The sequence below is a fragment of the Colias philodice genome, chromosome 24 (assembly GCF_061535455.1).
Source record: "Colias philodice isolate Cphi_HAF_F1 chromosome 24, ilColPhil1 Martin Lab GWU primary, whole genome shotgun sequence".
Classification (NCBI taxonomy): Eukaryota; Metazoa; Arthropoda; class Insecta; order Lepidoptera; family Pieridae; genus Colias; species Colias philodice.
The window spans coordinates 5,871,424-5,892,697 of NC_143109.1; the positions used below are offsets into that span (position 1 = coordinate 5,871,424).

General features: G+C 33.2%; 1 protein-coding gene across 1 annotated transcript in view; it reads left to right on the top strand.

Annotated features, from left to right (window-relative positions):
* The window catches only part of LOC149477745 (glycine receptor subunit alpha-3-like), a 29,592-nt gene extending 13,901 nt beyond the window's left edge, over window positions 1-15,691 (top strand). The window contains exons 5-9 of the mRNA XM_089710370.1: window positions 3,337-3,471; window positions 5,763-5,863; window positions 8,911-9,071; window positions 9,959-10,031; window positions 15,509-15,691. Coding sequence (XP_089566496.1) covers window positions 3,337-3,471; window positions 5,763-5,863; window positions 8,911-9,071; window positions 9,959-10,031; window positions 15,509-15,637 — 599 coding nt within the window. The 3' untranslated portion in view covers window positions 15,638-15,691. The remainder of the gene's footprint in view (window positions 1-3,336; window positions 3,472-5,762; window positions 5,864-8,910; window positions 9,072-9,958; window positions 10,032-15,508) is intronic.
* Window positions 15,692-21,274: the final 5,583 nt, after the last annotated feature.

The following is a 21,274-nucleotide window of genomic DNA, read 5'->3' on the forward strand; positions in this document are numbered from 1 at the left end:
TTTTCGTTACGCAATTTCTGGATTCGGTCCCCGCGCTCAAGGCCCGCAATAGAAGCTATGCAATAGCTTAAAAATTGGACCAGCTTTCAAACAAATAAAAAAATATGAAAATAGGTTCACCCAGTCAAAACTTCTGAGGTAACAAAGCCAAAAAAATACAGTCGAATTGAGAACCTTCTCATTTTTTGGACATTTGGACGCTTTATTTTCGTCATCACAAACTAAACTTTTAAATAAAGTTTATTCAAAGCTACGTTTTATTAAACTTTATAATTTTTCAAGTGTTTTAGTGAATGTAATAAATATTCTATTTATAACATTCACTAAAACACTTGAAAAATTCTAAGTCACTGAATTCAAAACACGAGGCATAATATTATAAAGATTCACTCGCGCCTTAACGATATGGATTTCAAATGATTTGAAATATCTCAATTGACACGAATAGTTATTTGAAAATATTTTGACTGCAAATAATATTTCCTGGGTCATCAAACTGTATAAAGAGATAATTAATTTTTAATTGAGAGATTTCGGAATTTCAAATCGAGGTGAATGGAAGTGCATTTTGTTTTACAGTCTTTGGTAGGAAATAATTTTAAATAATTCTTTCACGTAAGGATTCTGATAATATTATGTTTTTACGTCCTTTTTACTGGAAATTTAACATACTATTACAATTATTACTTTTTTGAAGTGAAACTTCTTTATCAAAAAATTTAGTGTAACATTTTTTCGTTACGCGTGACATTTTTCCGTTACGCGCCATCTTTTTCTTGTCCCTACCACGCGTGGTTCGACGTATTTCTGTAAAGTTGCATATTATAGTAAATTATTTTTTGTAAAGGTTATAAAGAAATTTCACTTCTTACGTGTGTACACTTGTACACGCACAAATTTTTTATTTAATACTTGTAATGATTTGAGACTTGTACGATCCAGGTACTAATATACTTGAGGCTATTTGAAATTTTAATTTCAGTATACAGTATCTTAGATAGTTACCTAAATGAAATCTATGTTCACTAGATTCTAACACACATACATACTTATGTATTAACACTGGCACTAATCCGTAAGCAACAAATATTGTAGCTGAAGAACATCACTACATAGTATAAAACAAAGTCGCTTTCTCTGTCCCTATGTCCCTTTGTATGCTTAAATCTTTAAAACTACGAAACGGATTTTGTTGCGGTTTTTTTTAATACATAGAGTGATTCAATAGGAAGGTTTAGTGTATAATTTGTTAGGTTTGAGACAAACCGGCGAAGCTAGTAATATTATATGGGACGCGTTATAAAACATCTCATATGCATTTTACCTTAAAACGAATGGCAAAGTATTTATCATAGGTTTCCTGAATGTTCTCATGTCAATTTTACCAAAATTGACATGAGAACATTCAGGATTTAATTTATTCAGGATTTTGTAAAATATTTTATTGCATTTTTAGTATCAGTAGATACTGCTTTCCGAATCGGTAGTAAATGTTAAAAATATGTAATGACGATTCAAAAGTGCTTCGAAAAGAAGTCTAATTGAAAAAATAAATGTTTGAGTTTGAGTAACATAAATGCAATTAAATCTATGAGCCACTGAAATCAGCGCTGTGTGAACATAGCTGCTGCAAGGATTGAGCTGAGGTTGCTTCCCTTTTTCAAGGATACGATCCTGCAATTTTATTTTTAATTTTTCATGCTTTTTAATTTTATTTTTTCGTCTTTGTATTGTTTGTAACGCAGATAGCCGGAAAATGCCATAATATATGCTTGCAAATAAAAAATTGATAAATAACGAATATTTTCACATTTATTAATGTTATGAAGAAAGTTGGATGAATATTAAATGCATTTTAAACGCTTCGTTTGTTTTCAACAAAACTCATCATCCGAACATGACCTAACATAGAAAGACCTTAATATTTATTATATGGAAAATTATACACTTGAATTAATAAGATGAAAGTTAGCAGAAATTAATCGTATTCTTTTTGCCATCATTTTGCTGACGGAGCGGATTCTTTACTTCGGTTTAATATTTTATTAGGTCAATGGGTCGTCATTTGAAATTGCTGATAGAATGATTGTTGGCTAATATGCTTTATATAGAAGTCATTCTTGGTTGATGGGGTCTTGAAATAGAAAAGGTATTGAATAGAATAATCGATTTTATAACTGTACCTACCAAAAAGACTACTACTACAACAATTTTAAATTAAAAAAGAGCGTGTGTGCCGAGCACACGTGTCAGAAGTGACAAGTCTTACTTCTTTGGCAAGATTCAAAGACACCAAAATCCTCGCCTTAATCCATGACGTGACGGTATTGACATGACGCGATCTTAAAATTATACTCTTAAATAAGAAGTTTCACTTCAAAAATGCGAAGAATTGTTGTTGGATTCGACCTTATTTCTTTTACTGGTGACAATCCATACTAATATTATAAATGCGAAAGTAACTCTGTCTGTCTGTCTGTTACTCAATCACGCCTTAACTACTGAACCAATTTGCATGAAATTTGGTATAGAGATATTTTGATACCCGAGAAAGGACATAGGATAGGTTTTATCCCGGAAATCCCACGGGAACGGGTTTGTCTTTGACTGCGCGGGCGAAGCTGCGGGTGGAAAGCTAGTACTTCATAATTCTTATTTAGATTACGTTTTTCCTCATTCTTGTTATTTCTCATTGAAATTGAATTTAAGAGTACTTTAAATTTTACTACCTTAATTTTTCCCCAACGTTATTCAACTTATGGAGTCAGTGGAATGAAATTTGAAGGACTTGTCTCTTTTATTATATTTTAATTATACTAGCAAATTTGTTACGCCGTCCTTTCAAAAGCAGAAATGGGGAAAATTTATATTTGCTTTGATAATTTTTCTATAGTCTATTATCAGACATTCCTTGGTCGTTAACAAATAATGTTTGAAACTTAATTTTACCAGTTTTCAGTCAGTTACTTTAAAAACTAAGCTGAATAACTAAATTATTGCCATGCGGTTTTATAAGCAACTGACAATTAATATAATATAATATAAAAGAAGAGTGAAAAAAAAGTGGCAAAAATTTGCACCCGTCATTTTAGCAGTTAGAGCTCAATCGTCAGCTAAAGATCGATTATTACTTTGTGCATTCATTATTTTCAATTGCTCTGTATTTGTGAATTAGTAATTAGAAATACTCAAGTTCTGTTTTGCTTAAATAATTTACAATAAAATTATATTTCACCCATTTTACAATCTTATACATATAGTGTGTACACCATTATTTACACAATTAAGTACTTCATTTTTCCAAGCCCAGTTGACAATATAATAAATTCCTTCCAGTATCCCACACGACAGACGACATGATCTTCCAATGGGACCCTGAAGTGCCCCTGGTGGTGGACGAGAACATAGAACTGCCCCAACTTGAGCTGGTGAACAATCGAACTGCTGATTGCACACAGGTTTATTCTACAGGTAAGAACATTCAATCTCAGTTAAACTTAGTTTTATTTTACCCCTATGATCTATTGTAGCATCTCATTAGATTATCTTAGACTTCACCAAAATATTTTGTTGTTAAATCTTTAGTATAATAACCTAAGGGAAGAAAATTATAGTTACCTATCATTAAATTTATTATATAAACTAGCTTTCTTATGTTGCTTTGCACACGTCTTTTTTAACTTCATATTAGGTATAGCATGCGCACAAAGGCATGTAAATGTAGGTAGGTACTTCTATTTCACTTTTTTAAAGTCTTCTTCAATGTACAGCTACATCCAGATTCCCGGTATTTCATCTCATCTCTATGTCATAAAATTAGTTTAATATTTCGTAATAATCGTTTAATAATCGTGATTTCACTTATATATAAAAAATAACGATTTAGGATCTTGTACTTACATATTTTGATTTGATTTTATTTATATCCTTTGTAAAAAGCTTTTGTGATAAAATTCTTTGGGTAGGTACGGATTCAGCCGTTCTTGAACATCGCATAACTATGTATTTATACATAGATACAATGAACACACTTAAGGCCATGCAAATAGTATATTACATATATTATTATAATAATAATCTATCTAATATAATCCATGTTATTAATAATTAGCAAGTCAATATCGAGACTAATCGCTGATAATACTGATAAATTATAGAATCATTCTAATAAGTAGGTAGTGGAAATTTTAACACGCAAATATGGAAGAAATTTTAATCTGTGATAAATAGATTTTACTCATTAAGCACGCCTTGATCCAAATACTTCAGTTTATACACCGATTAAGGGTAATCCCTAGATCGTATCAGAGATTACATTGCTGACTATGTTAGAAGAATATAAAAAAAGGTAGGGAAGAAAACACGCAATGTATTTGCCGCCTTCATCTGGTTAAATCTGTTATTTGACTGAATGTCTAGCGCGTTCATTGAATTTACGACAGAATTCACTTTTTCCAAACGTCCAACAGTTGCGTGCCGACGGAGCGCCGCGAAGCGGGGCTCCTATTTCTGTGTAGTTAAAAAACACCAACCTCCTAACCCACCCCCTTAGATGTCGTTACATTCAACCACATTCAATTAAATGTGACGACATTTAATTGAAAGACACACGACATTTAATTCAATGAAAGCGCTAGTCATTCAATCAAATAGCAAATTCAACCAGATGACTGTGACATAATACAAAGGCAGATATCTCTAGAGATCCATTATTTGCATGGATTATTGTAAGCTTGTGGTATTAGCGGTTTTAGGCGCTTAGTGACCATTTCTGTGACCTAAATTATGTTTTATTGGAGTTTGTTCTCTGTTTTCTAATCTTAATTTATAGGACTAGCCACTTGTCCCGGCTGGACTTGTACAACATCGGATTAGGATTAACAAAAAATGAATGAATAATATCGCTAAATCTTATTGTGGATGCGTTTCAACTACAAACCTTACTATCACGGGAACTTGCCATTTGGGAAATTTCCCTGTAAAATAATAATGTTATAAGTATTTGTGTCTAGAAAATTATTTATTTACCGACTGTACTTACTGCATAAGGGCGCTTGTGCACTACAAGGAATTTTACTGTCCGGCATTCCGATTTTTTACGGTCCGGTGTGGCATGAAAAAACCGATGAATTGCTTGTGCACCTGTCCGTCTTTACTCGGATCAGTGCGGTAAAGTTCAAGGAAGTATGGCGGTATAATGCTATCATAAATGATTGTTTTCGCATTTTACAAGAAACGAGTAAAAATATAGAAGGTGAAATAATATTATATTACTTCGTTATAATAAAAAGTAAAATTCCGTAAGAGATTTAAAATGCGTGTTTCACTTATTTATTTTAATCGGTGACGAGGAGCTAAATCTATTCCCACTTGAACTTTAACTTACCAACACTTACTTAGATAATAATTATAGGTCAATGCTTGGTCAATGTATATAAAATAACAATACCGACTTCTCAAATCTCATTGCCAGCTAAAAGAAAGTAAAACAAGAGCTTGCTTTCAATTGGCATATGCAATAAAAAGAGTAAAATCCAAGCAAGTGGGCACTCGAAAACAATTATACCTACAGCGACTCGTAAACTCAAAAAACCATCCGGAATAGGGAAAAGTAAAATGTCGGACAGTAAAATTACGTATAGTGCACAAGCTAGTATTTAGATTAATTGCGTGCCATACCGGACCGTAAAAAATCGGAATGCCGGACCGTAAAATTCCTTGTAGTGGACAAACGCCCTAACTAAAAATGTTCTTTCTTTCAGGTAATTTCACGTGCCTTGAAGTGATATTCAAACTGAAGAGACGTCTTGGCTATCACCTCTTCAACACCTATATACCGACCTGCCTTATTGTTATTATGTCTGTAAGTAAAAAAAGTGTATTATTTTCATAAATAGTTATCAAGTTTTTTTTATGTATTTCAAATTATTATGAAGAAATTGATTTTATTTTCAATTTAATGACCAAAACAACGTTATGGGAACAATATAGTGGTTCAGGGTTTGAGTATCAGTCTGTATGTCTTGAGTATTGGATGAGCTTCAAGTTTGAATTTTACATATAAGTACACTATTGAGAATTGAGATACAACTCAAATAACTGTGTGCATGAAGCTTAAGAGGGGGCATAAAGCAAAATAACCAATCTTCTATTAGATGATACGTGTAATATTCAAGACCAAATCTAAAAAATAAAATATATGTATATCAAACTAGATGATATGTTCAACGATTCTGTTTAATCAAAAACATAAAATATTAAAATTGACTCGATAAAAAAAAATCACCAAGTTAGCTCTAATTTTCACACTTTTACGTTTTCTACTTGACATGGTAATACTTATTATGATTTTTTTTTCATAAACAATTATATTAAAATTTAAAACATTTGCAAGATATTTGTCAGAGCATTTTGTGTAATTACTTTTAGTTTTGGTTTTATCTGCGATAAACCACTTTTATCGTGACAAAACCAAACGTTTATCTCGAGAAAAAAAGAGCGCCAAAAGTGGTTTATCGCAGATAAAACCAAAACTAAAAGTAATTACACAAAATGCTCTGACAAATATCTTGCAAATGTTTTAATATAATTGTTTATGAAAAAAAAATCATAATAAGTATTACCATGTCAAGTAGAAAACGTAAAAGTGTGAAAATTAGAGCTAACCTGGTGATTTTTTTTTATCGAGTCAATTTTAATATTTTATGTTTTTGATTAAACAGAATCGTTGAACATATCATCTAGTTTGATATATATTTTATTTTTTAGAATATTACACGTATCATCTAATAGAAGATTGGTTATTTTGCTTTATGCCCCCTCTTAAGCGCGTCACACACGGTGAAGATACCAAAATATTTTATGTTAAGATTCTCTAATATAAAATATTACAGTATCTTAAGGTATCCGGTATCAGCGTTCTGACCATCATTTTTCTTTTTGTCATTGCGTACTAAGACCGAAATTTTGTGTCAGTGTTTCGGGTCATTTGTAACAGGTTACAGGATGACGGTTGTACAGGGCAGTGGCGGTACGTTCATACAAGCCGAAAAGCCCGGCTTGCCTTAGAAATTCGCTAAGAGACAGGAAAATACCTATATTCACGTTTGAATATTCGCGCGCAATGAGCAACTCCGAATTCAATGAAAACTCACCTACAATAATAATTATAATAATATAATATGTATAATACGCCTAGCATAAAACAATGACGAATTCGAGTAAACTTTTAATTTCATCCTTCTTGCTATCGGAATAAGGTCGTTTGTTTTAGAATTCAATTAAGTACCTAACAGCTACTTTTCTATGGCAATTATTGATACCTAATACAGAAAGGCGTTCTTGGCCAAATAAATACTTAAATACGTATTTCTTAATAATTAATACGTACCTATGAATACGATTTAACGATGAGAAAGCACGCTCCGTGGAAGAACTACTATGTACCTATTTACTAGCAGGATTCGTAACTAACAAAATATGTGCAAGTTTCAACAGCTGGGGAAAGGCTTCTTCTAAGTAATTCTCATTCATGAAATCGTTCGTAAACATTACAATTAAAATTTCGTATAAGTGACTTACTAGTTTCGGTAAGGCACAAATCGGGAGTTGGTTTTGATGAAGAAATTAATTGTTTTTCAGTAAAGTTTAATGATTTTACCTTTCCCCCGCTGAGCACAAAGCAAACCACCACAATTTACAACACAATCTGCTGTCGCGACACTTATTTTACCACAAAATTCGAAAAACTTAACCTAAATTACACCGGTATAATCACCCGCTCAAACAAACTATAATTTAACAATAATATTCACGACGTTCGTTCGCGCAATCGTAACTATCTTCACACTGTTAAAAAGCCGGGCCTTTTTTCCCTTAGAAATTGCTATAGAGTTCTATAGCTAGGTATGTATCTACTCCGACGAAATTTCATACGTTAGAAGAGATGAGCGCAAAGCCCGGTAAAAGCCCACGCGTGCAAGCGAGACACCGCACTATTTATAATCCATCGAATTTAGGTTGTAACGTCCAAATAAAAGGTACGACCTTATTCCGATAGCAAGAAGGATGAAATTAAAAGTTTACTCGAATTCGTCATTGTTTTATGCTAGGCGTATTATACATATTATATTATAATTATTGTAGGTGAGTTTTCATTGAATTCGGAGTTGCTCATTGCGCGCGAATATTCAAACGTGAATATAGGTATTTTCCTGTCTCTTAGCGAATTTCTAAGGCAAGCCGGGCTTTTCGGCTTGTATGAACGTACCGACACTGCCATCAAACACTTTGAAAAATTTGGGCTTGCCCAGTCCTTATACCCTAGGCACGCCACTGCTACAGGGGTCTTAGTACGCAATGACAAAAAGAAAAATGATGGTCAGAACGCTGATACCGGATACCTTAAGATACTGTAATATTTTATATTAGAGAATCTTAACATAAAATATTATACTATCTTCACCGTGTGTGACGCGCTTTATTCACATTAAAACGTTACGTATATAGGTACGGACTATGTTACCATCTGCTTGATTTGAGCAGTTTTCATGAGCTAAGGATGAGTTCCTTGGAATGTACAAGGGCATCACTTCTATATGAAACATATTTTTCTTTACTTTAAATCTTCCAGGGGGTATCATGCCGCGCCCGCGCGTCACGCTCGGCGTGAAATCACTCCTCATGTAATTTTGGTTACAAGTCAAGTCCACTCTGATCACTTTCCATAACTTTTTGCCTCCTTTAAAATAATCAATAGGTATACAAAAAAGAGCGTGAGTGCCGAGCACAAGTGTCAGAAGTGAAACTTCTTTGGCAAGATTCACAGATGCCAAAATCGTCGCCTTGCGTGACGTGACGTTTAGGTACCACGAAAATAATAAATAAAGAAACACAAATCTTCCCTTGCAGTGGGTATCATTCTGGATCAAACCAGACGCTGCGCCCGCGCGCGTCACGCTCGGCGTGACGTCACTGCTCACGCTATCCACACAGCACGGCAAAGTACAGTCGCAACTACCACCTGTATCGTATTTGAAAGCGGTGGACGCTTTTATGTCTGTTTGTACCGTGTGAGTATGTGTAATGTACAAAAAAAATTAAATAAACAAAAATTGTTTATTGCTACTACATACCTACATATAGAACAAGTTTGGAATGATGAGAAGTATCGGAAAAAAACCCGTTACAATTTTTTTAATTAAATTTAATTATTAAATATTACATTGTACTTTCGGTATTATTGTGCGATAATGTTTGTTTACGAAAATCTATACTTAGCATAAAATTTAAAAAAAAATCAAAAAGCTAAACTCATAGAAATCTAAATAACAAGACACATAGAAGTGCTATAATATCATAATTTGTATGAAAACCGCTGTCGCCAAAATCAACACATTCAAACCGAAAGCTAAACAGCACACACAAGTAAACTATGCCTTTTATTGGACAGCTTGATTTTAGTGAAAACTAACTTAACTATTAAATTAAGCTTTTGAATATGTGTCCTAACGCACGAATATACGGTTTATTTTAGAATAACATCCCTAAGTTTATGAGACTTTTTGCTCCAATACGAACAAACGTGATAATAAGAATGGTCGACTGTGTCATTCATTGTTATTTCGATTACTATGGTGACACTCGTAATACTTGTAAATATTCTATAATTTTAAGGAAAAACGGCATTATTTCTAAAAAAAAAATATTTTCCGATGAAATATTATTCCTTTATAAGTATAAGTACAACTTGTGGAAGAATTTCCGCAATGGGAATTGCTGAAACACACCATGTATACACTCATACGTCTCCAGAGTCCAGAGCAACTGAACAGTGACGAATGCACTGGTGATGTGAAAATCACCTGAGTGGCGACAAGGTCACGCACGCTTACGACTTCTAGTGTCTTGTTATTTAGATTTCTATGGCTAAACTGTAAATTCATCTGTTTATTTTCAGGTTCGTGTTCATGGCGCTTATGGAATACTGTTTAGTTAATATTATATTAGATGATGGCGGACGGAAACCAAAGGTATTATTTTTTTGTAATGAAAAACATAATTAAACAAAATAACATTTATTGACGCACACATGAGCACTGTATAAATAGGTCACTCTACCATCTTTCTCGATTATAAATGACCTTAGAAACCACAGTAAATTTAACCCATAAAGGTACGGTAGAACAAGTATAATTACAGAAATAAAACGATGTTTCAAAGCAGACAGCCACAACCTTGCGATAATAGCTTTCCAAGCCCTTTGAGATGCACCTCTTTGTTATATAAGCTAATGTTGCATAGAACGTGATGACGTCATCATGTAATAGTTTAGAAATCGACGCCCCCCGCGAATAATCCGGTAATGACCTATTACGGGGTTTTTCATGTTATGCGTTTTTCGGCATCTAGAAGTTAAAATACACCATGTAAATTTTTTTCAGAATTTTTCTATCTTTATTTACGAAGATATTAAAAATTACGCGTATATTCCATGAAATAACATTAAAATGTATTTTAAACGAATAATATGGTTTTAGATCTTTACGAAAAATAATATCAATATGCTTCGACAGTAAACATTGTTACGATATTATTCAGGTAAATAGTTTTCAACATTATTTAAGTAAGTGCTAGTACAGGCTTATTCGGGGTTTTATTAAGAAATCGATTTCCAGATAAATTCATTATGGAGTGCAAGTATGCAAGGTATTTTTTTAAACACTTTCTATTACTGAGCAAATGATTTACACGGCCTTAGAAAAATCAAAAGAGATGAAAGTTTGATAGATAAACGAGGCAGGCATCAGAATAGACCACATCGAAACCTTCATCTTCATCTTCATTAGATGCTGGTCGTCCGACTCAGGTTCTTCTACCTGCTGCCCACAATTATACCTGCTGCCCCCATCAGTATGGCTTCATGCTACAGAGGAGCACCGAGGACGCCCTCTATAGACTGGTGGGCCACATCAGAAATAAGAGGGAGGAGAAGAAGATTTCTGTTGTGGTATTTCTGGACATAAAGGGAGCCTTCGACAGCGCCTGGTGGCCAGTCATAAAGGTGCGGTTGGCCGAAGTTGGGTGTCCGGGGAACGTAAGGCGGGTGATCAGCAGATACCTGAGTGGAAGAGATGTGAAAGTTACCTAACTTTCACACCTCTTGTCCCCCGCATGCCTGCGGGTGTGAAGTGAGTAGAGATACCAACAAGGGGTCCGTGCAGGGTTCCATAGGTGGGCCGCTCCTGTGGGACCTCTTGCTGGATGTTAGAGGAGATGGATGTGTTTTGTCAGGCTTTTGCCGACGACATTGTGCTAGTGTTTGATGGAGATACTGCTTTAGAAGTAGAGACGAAGACAAACTGCACATTGAGGAAAATTGACGAATGGGGTGTCAGAAATAAACAAAAATTCGCACCACACAAGACATGTGCCCTGCTCTCGACACGAAAATTAAAATTTGACATGCCACGACTTGTAATGGGGAGTGTGGACATCCAATATTTCGAAAGTATTAAGATACTGGGCCTTACTATTGATGGCGGCCTGACATTGACCGAAACGTCGGGAGCGTTTGCAAAAAGGCAATCTCCCGTTATAAGCTATTAGCAAGAGCGCAAGTAGTTAAGACTATATATATCGCAGTTATAGAACCGACTATCTTGTATGCATCAGCAGCGTGGGCACCCACTACGGAAAAGATGGGGGTCCAAAAGAGGCTTAACACCGTTCAACGGGGTTTTGCCCAGAAGATCTGCAGAGCATATCGGACTGTCTCCCTGAACTCTGCGATGCTGTTGGCTGGGATTCTCCCTCTTGACCTCAGGATACTCGAAGCTTCGAGGCTTTATGAGATCAAGAGGGGTGTGTCGCACCCGGCGGTGTTGAGGGACAGGGAGGTGGAACGAATGGCTCTTGCGATTGAGGACCCACATTCGGCAGAGCAGGTAGAGCTGGGGCTCGGCTTGATAAATGAGGACACCTATACTGACGTGGTTAACAGCCACGTCCACAGGGTCTATACGGACGGCAGCAAGATTGAGGGTCGAGTCGGAGCCGCCTTTTCCGTATGGAAAGGTGATGCCGACACAAAGGCCATTAAGCTTGCGTTGCCACCGTATTGTACCGTCTATCAGGCTGAGCTCCTAGCGCTCAAAAGAGCAGTAGACATAGCCTGCAAGAGTGGAGCGGCAAAGGTCGGTGTCCTTATTGACTCCAGATCGGCGCTCCAGGCGGTTACCCTGAGTTCCCCTCATCCCCTGGCTGTGCAAACACGGGCGGCCCTCCGAAAAGCTGCATTGCAGAGGCGGGAGGTCTCCCTGTTTTGGATTAAGGCGCACGCAGGGCGGGGAACGAACGGGCAGACGAGTTAGCCAAGGAGGCCGCTCTGGGGTTGAGGAGGAAACCGGATTACGATCTGTGTCCTGTTTCATTCGTCAAGCGTATTTTGAGACAGGCTACGATCAGCGAATGGGATAGGAGATACGATGTAGGAGGAACGGCCGGAGTCACGAAGCTCTTTTTCCCAAGCGCTGCTACTGCATAGAAGGTAGTCGGGAAAAAGACATCACACACCACACCATACAAGTACTGACTGGTCACGGTGGATTCGCATTCTGTGAGGTTCTGATGAGGATTCTGATTAAATTTTTAACTGTAATAGGACCATAGTATAATTTTCATGATTATGTAATCATGTGTAATAGTCGTGTCTTCAGTGCAGTGTCTATTTTTTATAATAATAATAACTATCGTGTTTTGTGAAACAATCCAAAGTTGTTTCATTTACTAAAATGTCCTGTATTTTATAAAATATACTATAATAATCATCAAATAATACTTAAGTAAACTATTCGAATAAACAGTAATAGTTATAACAATAAAATGTACGTTACTGTTAAACAATCGAATAACCAAATAATAGATTTTTACAAATGTTCAGTATACGAAACAAATAACACGAATATTAGCGCAACAAGATATTACTGTTGCCGTCGAAAATATAAATTTACACGAACAATATCGTAAGTGACATTACTGACCAGAGCTTGACCTACACTAGTATAGTAAAATGCATCCAGCTAAATTATAACGAAGCCCTTGGGACTACTTAAATTTTGTTGAAATAACCAGATAGCTGAAAAAATTAGCTTCCATATGCGATATTAAAAGTCTCTCATACTTGTTGTTTAATGGAGTTATTAAGGAAAAATGGTTTTTTATTTTTCCTGAACATTTTCACTTTTACGATTACCGGATTATTCGCGGGGGGCGTCGAAATGTATCTGTGGATATGTAAGTATGTATGTGTGTATGTATGAAGAACTGTAAATGCCACCCACATTTCTACGTAGTAACTGTCGCGTAATCTGTGCTACGACTGAAAGTGTTGTAAAAATTTACTTTTTGTCGTCTTTTTCAAGTCGATTTATTATTATGTTTTGATATATACGCGTATACGGTATAGGTATATATATTGCGTGCACCTATAGTTTACACATATTTTTCAAACAAATGGAATAGTAAAGAAACACATTGAAAATTAGCCAAGTATAACTAACCTACCTAACTCACTGTATGCTATATTTTTTTGAAAGGATATCGATCCGTTTTGAATAAAAAATGTAACTATTAATGGAAAATGTCTTATTTTGGAAGCTCTTGATCTGAGATGTTCATAAATTTTCTGCACCCTCATTAAAGTTGCACATTTACCTTAGATGTATTTTAATCTATTTAATACGAAAAAATACAGAAGACGAAAAACATTACAAATTTTAGTGTAATGCGTATTTCTCGCCGATTACAAAAAGTAGGACAAAATTGGTGAAAAATTAAATCAGAACGGTATTCAATCAGTGTCAGAAATATTTAGCATTCGGCTTTGGCTAGGATTAACTTGTCATAGACAATGTTTTGGGTCGACGATAAGATCAGGATAATAAGTGTTAGATTGAGATAATAATTTAATTCAAAAATTTCAAAGCAAATAACATTTGTTTAGTTACAATATAAAACACTATATTATTTTCTTTTACAAATTAACACGGTCACTAATGTGCTAATATATTGTGCAGTCATAAATCGATTATTTCTCAAACAGTTATGCAATTAATAACTCAAAAATGTTAATTTAGATCGACCTTATACTTGTAAAAAATCCCTTGACGTCATCATACACCTTCAATATCAGAACATAGTAATATGTAAAACTAGATTTCCTTCCGCGGCTTCGCCCGCGTTGTCAAAGGAAAACCCGCATGGTTCCCGTTTCCGTGGGATTTCCGGGATAAAACCTATCCTATGTGTTAATCCAAGTTTCCCTCTATATGTGTGCTAAATTTCATTGTAATCGGTTCAGTAATATTTGCGTGAAAGAGTAACAAACACCCCCACAAACTTTCGCATTTATAATATTAGGAGGATAAAATACATATACGCAATCATATACCGTATACCTACCTACGTCACATATTATAATATAATGTGATCGATCCAAAACCTGTTTTTAGAATATTTGTTGCCATCACAAATCGTAATCCTGTATTCGATTCGATTAATTATACGACCTTTATACAAAAAATACTATGACGCGTTTAAGACTAGAAATTTGATTTTTCTTGAAACATGCATGTTTCACAATGATAGGGGATGACGCACGATTTATTAAGATTCTTATTTTCTATAGGTACTATGTAAATATTGTACATAATAAAAATTACAAAGAAGAAAAAAAAAATATTGATGATCATAATTAAATATACTTTGTTGTAAGTAGATATGTGCATAGATCTATTGTTCTTTGTGTAAATACACCTATAGTGTGGGGTACCTAATACATATTTGAAAACGACAAAAAATAATATTACTATGCCATTTCATTTTGTAAAACTTTTTATGTACCTACCTTCGTTAAGCTTCAAATGTATGTATTATGTAATGTATTATGAAATACCGACATCGATTATTATTGATTGAAATATCAAATATGCTTTTAAACGTTTAAAAGTGAAGTCCCGTGTAGTGGGGTAAGGGGCAGATGCAACATCTGTTTCACTGATCGATTTTCTTTAGGGACAAGTAGGTGATCAGCCTTCTATGTCCTACCAGACCGAGCCATTTCTTTTTCTTCGTCTCCACCGGGAATCGAACCCAGGACCCCTCGGTGCTACGCTCACGCGTCAACCACTGTACCAAGGAGGCGGTCAAACGTTTGTAACATGATATAAATTTATAAACACGTTTACACGTTTACATGAGCCAACAGAAACTTAGGGAGCCGAACTAAGAAAACTACGCCTGTCTATTTTCACTATTTCACTAACATGTTCTGCGCATACAAATATTTTCACTTCAAAACAATTGACAATATATTAAGTTTAACGAACAAATGGATCTGCGTTATCCGAATACTATGGTAAATAAATAAAACAACAATAAAAACACTCACCATTTCTTACGTTTTTTTCACTAGGTATAATTATTAAAAATTCGAATATTCTTGTTACAGGAACCAGCTGAAGCAGCCAAAGCAAAACTCCGCGCGATAAACATTGACAGATTTTCCCGCGTTTTCTTCCCTTTACTTTTTTCAGTCCTTAACGCCATCTATTGGATACAATTCGCACAGTACATATGATTAGATTAATTATTGGAAACTATGATTTTCCAATTGTTCAATAATCAATACAAATATTAAAGAATACGTTTTTTTTATTAGTTCGCACTAGACGCGCGCAAATCGTGCCACAGATAATGTCAATTGTCAAATCTTTGGCAAATTAAGTGGCAAATTATTATTGGTCACAGATAATTTATAACCACAAATAATAAGTTTCATCATTCGTTTCAATAAAATATTATTTAAGTGTAGATTGAATTGTGATTGAAAGTGCATTTATTAATATTTATGATGACATTAAAATTTTGGAACATGAATTAAATAATGCACTTGTTAGCGTTGTTTCTACTCACATTAATTTTTAAGGTAGTAATATCGAAATATGTATGGCATCCAACAACATGCAAAAATTAAACTTAAATAACTTTTAGGTTGTAATTTATTTAGATAGGGTTAAAAAGAATGCAATTAACAACACTAACTTCTTTGCATAATCCTGCTATAATTTTATTGTTAGGTATATTATGTAGCCAGTACTGTGAGCCAGTATTATTACTTAGGTTATGTACATACAAGACAAAAATATAAAAAAATACCGAGGATAAAAAATAATTATATGTTCGAATTAATGTATGATACAGGAAATGATCAGAAATGACCTAGGAATATGAAAAATATGAAAAAATAAAAACCATATTTACCAATTTCGGTTCTTCTCAAGAAAAATATGTTTTTATAAAAAAATAATGATTAAAATAAGTAGGTAAATATAATAAAAATGATTCCTTCTTATTAAACTCGTGTTCTTCTTTCTAGCTGTAGTTTTAAAAAATATCACGATTCACTATAGACATATTATGAAAACATGAAAACAATATTCATTCTGTTAAAAATTCCACAGAGTATATAATAAGGAGCATAGATAATTAATTTAAACAAATAGGTACATAATAAAACAATTTACGTTCTCAATTCCTACACTATGAAATATTTAATATTTTCTATATTTTATTCATTCAATAAAAGTTACTATATTTATTCAGAATAGCCAAAATGTAACGTTAAAAATAATATATAAATAGGTTACTTGTGAGATTGAAAAATATTTTATTTATTAGATTCGTTAAATATAATTCCTCATTGATTAAGAAATCTAACATTTAAATATAAGGGTCATACAGGTTTTTATGTATTAATAAGTATTAGTTAATTATATTTCAATATATTAGCATTCAGTACCAATATAACTATTTTATTTATTTGTTTAAATTTCAATTAATTTTATTCCATTTTGATTATTATATTGTTATTTTAATTTTATCTAGTGATTATTTTAAAATGTATTTTATTAAGTTAAAATGTATTTAATATGTTTATTATTATTTTTTTTTTAATGTAATTAATTTTTGTAGTGCATGCAGTGCTCATATTTTATTAGTTGTACATCATGTCCTATATTTTTTGTGTACTTTTTATGTAAAACAATCGATGTACTGCTGCTAATGAGCCTTAATAAAAAATAAAAAAAAAAAAAAAAATGTCGAGATAGCCGAAATGAGATCAAATTTTAATATATATTATGCAGTATACCTATACCTGATCTGTGTATTTGTTCTTCTATGACTGCAGTAAGGGTGCATTTCACCAGAGATGTGCGAGTGTGCGTAGCGATAAAGAACCATATTGATCGATCAGAATCCTATCGCTTCATTTAGCGTTGCAATACAAACACATCCCTAGCTAGGCATATGCAATTTATGCATGCTCGAACATGCCTGGTGGAAAAGCACCCTAACAAAGAAATTACTTTAAAAATTTCCGTACTTTTCAACTTCTAATAATGAACTTGAACCAACTTCAAGAAAGTATTGTAAATTTTTATTTATTTACTTATGAGTTCCTATATGTATCTAAATACTTAATGCAATAGTAGTATCTAAGTAAATCAAGGAAATATAATTTTCTCATTAAAAATTAACAATAGCCCGTCATTTCCGTGTATTTAGTGATGTACCAGATATTATAGTCATGATATAGATATGTTAAAAATAATAAAGTTTATTTTGTTTTCAATTTGTGTTTTATTTAACGAGCGGAAGTTAAGACTAAGTCATATATTGCATCGATTTTTGTTCTGTTATCACCATGGATAGCGAGCTCGAGTGCGGAAAAATAGTAGGAATCTATAGTTATGATTCGATTTAGTTTGTTAACGATTTAGTTCAAAAACCGCTCGGGTGATTTCAATAAATCCTATGAAAGTTCAAGCCCTATATGAATAATGAAACTTCTCATTAAATGTTTGTAACAAATAATAAAGTAAATAAATTATTTATTTATTTTTATTTACTGTATGTATAGTAGGTATCTATGATTCTTTAAATGCCGGTTTTCTCAGTATGTTTTCCTTCACCGTGTCGATCAGTGATATAGGTATGTATGAAATATGCAGATAATTCAACTTAATCCTCATCATTTAACACTTTATCTATTCAGTAATAGAAATATACTTGAGAACATTTATACGCAGCCTCCAACAAAAGAGATATTCTTAACAATGAACATCTCATGCGGAAGCAGATAAGTGCTTTATGAGATACGAAAATACCACTAGTGATGTAATAGTGCAAATTATATAAAATCTGCGAGTAATAAACTACTTGTTTTATATTTTTTAACAGCTAGCTTTTAGTGTTACATACAATGATATTATATATAGAAACAAGAGGTAGATACGTCATCAACGCACCAAAACTGATTCCGTGAATTGGTCCTATTTGGGACCAATGCAATCAGTCAAAAATCAGTCAGATTGTGACGGTCCCAGTGATCGCATGTTCCGATAGGTAGATTAAAATTGTCGAAAATGCCTTCCTGTGTGTTCAGAAAGTGCACGTATTCGTGCAAAAAGATAAAGAAAGAAAAAGGAATATCATATCACAGGAAAATATATTAAATTATTACAGTTTAAGAGTAAAAATAACAATTTACAATTTTTTATGAATGACACTTGCTTGACACTTGTATTGAAATAATGAAAGGGATAAAACATTGCTTCAATCACTAGTGTGACAAAGCTAGCGTACACTGTGTTCAAAGATTATCATGTAGATACGATTATTGAAAATAGAACCGTTATTTTATTAATTTCGATTTGGGTAAATTTTTGATCATTTTTATATTTAAATCCACACAGTGCATGTAATTAACAAATATATCTTTTTATTATATACAATGAAATCGTGATGGCAAAAATGTTTGTTTGCAAAAATGATGTTGAATATAAGTACGTATACATTAAAGAGAAGATTATCGCTACTGACGAAAAATACTATTTACTTTTCTGTAAATAGCTATTGAACATAAATTTTATTTGTGTTTTAGATAAAAAAGGCTTATACTTCATCCTTTCTTTTATTTCATCCTTTTTTTTTCATCTAGGCACCACTATTATTATACCTATCCTACAAGTTGGAGTGATGACCTTGTACGGGTTTCGGGAACTGCCTTGAAACGAATAGGGTAAGATCGGTCCTTATGGAGTTCTATAAGGAGGACTATGCTCAGCAGTGGGTGTTTATCGGGTGAAATAATGATGACCGAAAACGAACACCACAGCTAGTAATAAATACTTAGTACAGTTATATCTCCAAAAAAGTTTTTTTCATTTTAACACAACATCATAATAATAATTTGGAAAATCCAAAAGTGCACGCCTCATAATTTTTTTTAGTAAATATTTATTAATTATTATTTTTGTTTATTTAATAACAATTAAACCACATCGAATCAGACCCTGAAAAATGAAAGGGTTCTATTCCTGAGCATACTCAAGCGTAAGAGAAAAAAAAAGACTCGATTAGTAAAGTATTTCGGTCGCTATCGTGTTAACAAGAAAAAGGATCCGCACATACAGACACACGGACGTCCAAGACAGAACTTTTTTAAACTGTTTTTTAACTAGTTTAAATAACAAAAATGACATCAAAAATATCATGAACGTTAAAAATAGTGTTTTTTCTTAATATGTGTGTGTATGTATTATCTTACAAGTGCAATGTATGATACATAAAGACATTTTAAGTTTGAAAAATCAGATGTTTTGCGCGAAGTGACAGTAGTACCCACCTCAACGCTTCGCTTATGAGGCGTGCAATAATTTGGAAAATCCAAAAGTGCACGCCTCATAATTTTTTTTAGTAAATATTTATTAATTATTATTTTTGTTTATTTAATAACAATTAAACCACATCGAATCAGACCCTGAAAAATGAAAGGGTTCTATTCCTGAGCATACTCAAGCGTAAGAGAAAAAAAAAGACTTGATTAGTAAAGTATTTCGGTCGCTATCGTGTTAACAAGAAAAAGGATCCGCACATACAGACACACGGACGTCCAAGACAGAACTTTTTTAAACTGTTTTTTAACTAGTTTAAATAACAAAAATGACATCAAAAATATCATGAACGTTAAAAATAGTGTTTTTTCTTAATATGTGTGTGTATGTATTATCTTACAAGTGCAATGTATGATACATAAAGACATTTTAAGTTTGAAAAATCAGATGTTTTGCGCGAAGTGACAGTAGTACCCACCTCAACGCTTCGCTTATGAGGCGTGCAATAATTTGGAAAATCCAAAAGTGCACGCCTCATAATTTTTTTTAGTAAATATTTATTAATTATTATTTTTGTTTATTTAATAACAATTAAACCACATCGAATCAGACCCTGAAAAATGAAAGGGTTCTATTCCTGAGCATACTCAAGCGTAAGAGAAAAAAAAAGACTTGATTAGTAAAGTATTTCGGTCGCTATCGTGTTAACAAGAAAAAGGATCCGCACATATAGACACACGGACGTCCAAGACAGAACTTTTTTAAACTGTTTTTTAACTAGTTTAAATAACAAAAATGACATCAAAAATATCATGAACGTTAAAAATAGTGTTTTTTCTTAATATGTGTGTGTATGTATTATCTTACAAGTGCAATGTATGATACATAAAGACATTTTAAGTTTGAAAAATCAGATGTTTTGCGCGAAGTGACAGTAGTACCCACCTCAACGCTTCGCTTATGAGGCGTGCAATAGTAAATGAAATTGTCACATTTGTTTACTTGTGCAGGAAACGTAACATCTATAACATTGAACCTTCTGTGTCGTTAGTCTATGCCAATTACCATGGCAACTGTTTGTTTATTTATATTTAATTGGTGAATTCATATGACTTTTGCTTACACCTGCGCGGAAGTGACAAACTATCTTTGTCTTTTTTGTTTATATCATTTTATTAGAGCCATCTCTCTTATACAGTCTGTCAATGTAATAAATTAAGTAAAATGAAACTTGTATTTGTGTGTGCCTGACACTGCATATGAAGCATTTTTTTTGGATATATTGTGAGTATGTAACGTATCTATACATAAAATATCATTGGTTACATAATTATAGTAGAGCCATTTTAATAGGCAACATTTGACAGTTCAACAAAATTCAACAACGTAACCTAGTAACGACAACATAGAATAACATGATATTTCGTTTTGTTAGAACTGCACATTTGCTTAACTTTTTTCAATTACGATTACATATTTATTATAATAATGACCGATATAAGTAATTTTAGGATTTGATTTTACTGATAAACCATTCT